Genomic DNA, 4,709 nt, shown 5'->3' on the forward strand with positions numbered 1-4,709 from the left:
CGCCAAATCCCCCCAGAACAGGTCAGTCCAAGTTTTGCTTTAACATGCAACCCATTACATGCGTGTTATTCTACCTTTCGTTTTAAACAAATCAGTTAAATTGATTAAATGAACACAATTACTAGGATATTAATGAAGTGAAAACAATTCATTAATACTTTCCTAAATCAGAAAGTAGTGTATTTACAGGCAAACTGTTGCATGAATATTCCTGATACAGTTGTCCTTCACCACATCTCACTTCAAATTTGGCGGTCTCACTGCATTGTGTTTAAATTATTATTTTTTTAAAGCATTTTTGGCCTAAATTTAATGGTGAATGAAGTTTTATTTATATGTAATATACAGTACAGGCCAAAATTTTGGACACACGGGGCGGTATAGCTCGGTTGGTAGAATGGCCGTGCCAGCAACTTGAGGGTTCCAGGTTCGATCCCCGCTTCCACCATCCGAGTCACTGCCGTTGTGTCCTTCGGCAAGACACTTTACCCACCTGCTCCCGGTGCCACCCACACCGCTAGCTCGCTAGCCATGTTTTAAAGCACCTCTTCCTGTGGGTGTTTCAGTGTTATAACTTCACCTTTATCTTTACTTTTTAAGCCAAAATGCGTCCATTCTTCCTTTTCTGTCTACACACTGTGTCTGCTTGTAAGTACTTCTTGATTGTGTGCTGCCGAACATGCTCTTCTGCTTGTAAAACCAGCAATGTCATGACGTGACAGCGATGCGCCGTCATGTCTGTTAAAGCGAAAATATGGTATAGTACCGTTTTTGAGTCATTAGTACCGCAATGCTATACTAGTACCGGTATACCGTACAACCCTAAACACGAGCGACGCATTAAAGAGGTCGCCTCACGATGAAACCTCTGTACGCCGAGGTCCCGCCCCGCGCAGACCATGTCACCCTTCATGCTTCCTATTGGTGCTTCTGCAGGGCTCCGAGGGAGATCACAGCCATGAATGTCCACCAAGCCATCTGTAGCATCCCCACCTGTGATTTCCTCACCAACTCGCACATGGGTTGCCTTGCCAAGGACAACTGATGATGACAATGAGAAGAAAACTCCACATTCCTACCAGAAGGTCCTGTCATTACCTTGTTCACTGAAGGGCTCACCTTGCTGCTCCTAGTACTGTTGGAACTGTAGTACTCCTGCATACCTCATCACAACCAAGTGTTTCCTGTCACACAGCCTGCTAGTTCATCACCCACAACTTACATTCTTATTATTCATCGTTCCGCTCCCTCAACTACTACAGGGAGGCTGTTACCATGGTAACAAAGGCTCTGCCATCATCAGCAACCTTTGATGTAGTACTGTATGGCGTGTTACCCGCCGGGGGTAATTATCATCACGCAATCGGTGCAGGTTCTACTCATGTGCCGTGGTCCACACCGTTATATTATTGTAACGGCGTACGATTAGTTATTCATGTAATGAGGAAGAAATATTTTTATGACCGTTTGCATTCTTGTCACAAGTCTCAGTATTTATAACAGTCAAGTACACATTGTATTTGAGCAATGTTGAATAGATGCCATTTTATATTTTTTATCTAAGCTCATACCCTGACAAGGAGTGTTTGTGTTTGTGTGAGAGTGTATGTTTGATGGACCGATAGTCAATTTGATGTAACAAAACACTTTTAAATGTTTATCATGAGATAAGTGTGGGTCTAAAGTGAATGTTGGGGCTCAATTAGTGTATGAACAATACTCCCAATGATGTACTTTCATGTTTCAGTGAAAACCAAAAAAAAATAGTCATCAATATTCTTGTAATAAACAACACCGGAAAGTGTGAGTCAAATCCTGTCAAATTCTGTCACACTTAAATGCACCGTATTTTAATACCAAAAATTTGGCAAGCTGTTGTACTGTTAAATGACAGAATGATGTGAACTACAAACCATACTTGCCAACCTTGAGACCTCCAAATTCGGGAGATTGGGAGGGGGGTTTGCGGTGGGGAGTTGTTTAGGTGGGCGGGGTTAAGGGGGAAGAGTATATTTATAGCTAGAATTCACTGAAATTCAAGTATTTCTTATTTATATATATATATATATATATATATATATATAAATAAAATAAATACTTGACTTTCAGTGAATTTTAGCTATATATATATATATATATATATATATATATATATATATATAAATAAGAGAAATACTTGAATTTCAGATTTCAGTGTTCATTTATTTACACATATACACACACATAACACTCCTCTACTCATTGTTATATTTGAAAGTGCAATGCTTTGCAGCCAGTAGCACAGCCTTTGAAGGAGCATAGGTATGGGCAGCATCTGTGAAATTTAATTTGCAGGAAAGGAGGGAGTTTAGGGTTGAATTGTCCATCCTCGTTCTATTCTCTGTCACTCGTCGCCGCCATGACTGTCTCTTCTTCGTTCTTCTGCTTCGTCTCCTTCTTGTTGTGTGGGCAGTTGTGCACTCTCCAAAAGCCGTAGATGTTATAACGTGACTGGGCCGGCACGCTGTTTATATGGAGAAAAAACGGACGTGACAACAGGCTGTCCTCACTCAGGTCCGCATGGACCTGGAGGGGGCGTGCCTGTTGTCTGGCTGGAAATCGGGAGAAATTCGGGAGAATGGTTGTCCCGGGAGATTTTCGGGAGAGGCACTGAAATTCGGGAGCCTCTCGGAAAATTCGGGAGGGTTGGCAAGTATGCTACAAACCATACTTGCCAACCTTGAGACCTCCGAATTCGGGAGATTGGGGGGGGAGTTAAGGGGGAGGAGTATATTTATAGCTAGAATTCACTGAAATTAAAGTATTTCTTATATATATATATATATATATATATAGTACAGTAAACAGTAATGAAAACACAGTTGTTCTACTAACTGTACTGTACCTGCTTACTTAAAAATAAAATAACACTTACCTTTCATTATTTGAGTAGCTTCTGTTCTGCCATTTGAGTACTGGCGAACGATGTCTGAATCCGGGAACGTATCCTTCACGGATTTGTTGAAAACATCCGCAAATAAGAACAGAATGTTGCTTGCAAGGTGGCCCATAATACTGCGTTGCCGCCGCCTCGTGCTTCTCTGAACGTTCATGAGTGACTATATCCATTCGTCCACCGTGTTATGGGTTATAGATAAACCTATGGATAACGGAGACATATATAATAGTCTCCTTTTCAGGTGAGAGGACGCTAAAGGCAGTGCCTTTAAGGCACGACCCCAATATTGTTTGTCCGGCTGGAAATTTTGGATATTACAACTTGCCGTAGTTTTGAAGCAATGCATGATGGGAATCCGGATGTTGTGTGTCAGTGTATTAACGTGCCGGCTGGAATAAACACACGCTGAGAAATATCTCCGTGCCTGCCTACTTTATGGGTTATAGATAAACCTATGGATAACGGAGACATATATAATAGTCTCCTTTTCAGGTGAGAGGCGACGCTAAAGGCAGTGCCTTTAAGGCACGCCCCCAATATAGTTGTCCGGCTGGAAATCGGGAGATTTTCGGGAGAGGCACTGAAATTCGGGAGTCTCCCGGAAAATTCGGGAGGGTTGGCAAGTATGCTACAAACCCCAAAACCAGTGAAGTTGGCACGTTGTGTAAATAGTGAATAAAAACAGAATTCAATGATTTGCAAATCCTTTTCAACTTATATTCAATTGAATAGACTGCAAAGACAAGATACTTAACGTTCAAACTGGAAAACTTTGTCATTTTTTGCAAATATTAGCTCATTTGGAATTTGATGCCTGCAACATGTTTTAAAAAAGCTGGCACAAATGGCAAAAAAGACTAAAAAAGTTGAAGAATGTTCATCAAACACTTATTTGGAACATCCCACAGGTGAACAGGCTAATTGGGAACAGGTGGGTGCCATGATTGGGTATAAAAGCAGCTTCCATGAAATGCTCAGTCATTCACAAACAAGGATGGGGCGAGGGTCACCACTTTGTGAACAAATGCATGAGCAAATTGTCCAACAGTTTAAGAACAACATTTCTCAACCAGCTATTGCTAGGAATTTAGGGATTTCACCATCTACGGTCTGTAATATCATCAAAACTTTCAGAGAATCTGAAAAATCACTGCAAGGCCGAAAACCAACATTGAATGGCCGTGACCTTCGATCCCTGAGGCGGTACTGCACCAAAAAGCGACATCAGTGTGTAAAGGATATCACCACATGGGTTTAGGAAAGGCCATGTAACACAGAGGTAAAATTGCCCCAGTGCCAACTTTTTTACAATGTGTTGCTGCTATTACATTCTAAGCTAATGATTATTTGCAAAAAAAAATGTGTTTCTCAGTTGGAACATTAAATATCTTGTCTTTGCAGTGTATTGAATTGAATATAAGTTGAAAAGAATTTGCAATTCACACAACGTGCCAACTTCACTGGTTTTGGGTTTTGTACTTTAGTTAGTTCTATGCAAAGTGAGGCTATGGTTGTGCTAACTTTAGCATATAGCTCAGAGCAGTCTGCTAACGCAATGCAATTTAGATTTAATTAATGCAAAATTGCTGCAAGTCAGGCTTCTGTGAATCCAACAGTCCAATGCATTAAAGGCAAAACAAGCCTTAGAAGCTTAAAACTAGGTCATATAAAACCATCTGCATCACAAGTAGCCGGGAGTGAAATTCAATTGTAAATGCCGTGTTGTATTTATTCACATTTTAGTGCTAAAAACAACAGGAAAAGCACTAAG

At 40.8% G+C, this 4,709-nt stretch overlaps 1 protein-coding gene across 3 annotated transcripts in view; it reads left to right on the forward strand.

The window, feature by feature from the left end:
• yeats2 (YEATS domain containing 2) overlaps positions 1 to 1,807 on the forward strand; it is a 45,145-nt gene extending 43,338 nt beyond the window's left edge. For all 3 annotated transcript variants that reach the window (XM_061979718.2, XM_061979719.2, XM_061979720.2), the window contains 2 exons: positions 1 to 21; positions 937 to 1,807. The exon at positions 1 to 21 is cut by the window's left edge and continues 53 nt beyond it. In XM_061979718.2, coding sequence (XP_061835702.1) covers positions 1 to 21; positions 937 to 1,045 — 130 coding nt within the window. In that variant the 3' untranslated portion in view covers positions 1,046 to 1,807. The remainder of the gene's footprint in view (positions 22 to 936) is intronic.
• The last annotated feature ends 2,902 nt before the right edge of the window (positions 1,808 to 4,709 follow it).

This window comes from Nerophis lumbriciformis, linkage group LG19, assembly GCF_033978685.3.
Source record: "Nerophis lumbriciformis linkage group LG19, RoL_Nlum_v2.1, whole genome shotgun sequence".
Taxonomy (NCBI): Eukaryota; Metazoa; Chordata; class Actinopteri; order Syngnathiformes; family Syngnathidae; genus Nerophis; species Nerophis lumbriciformis.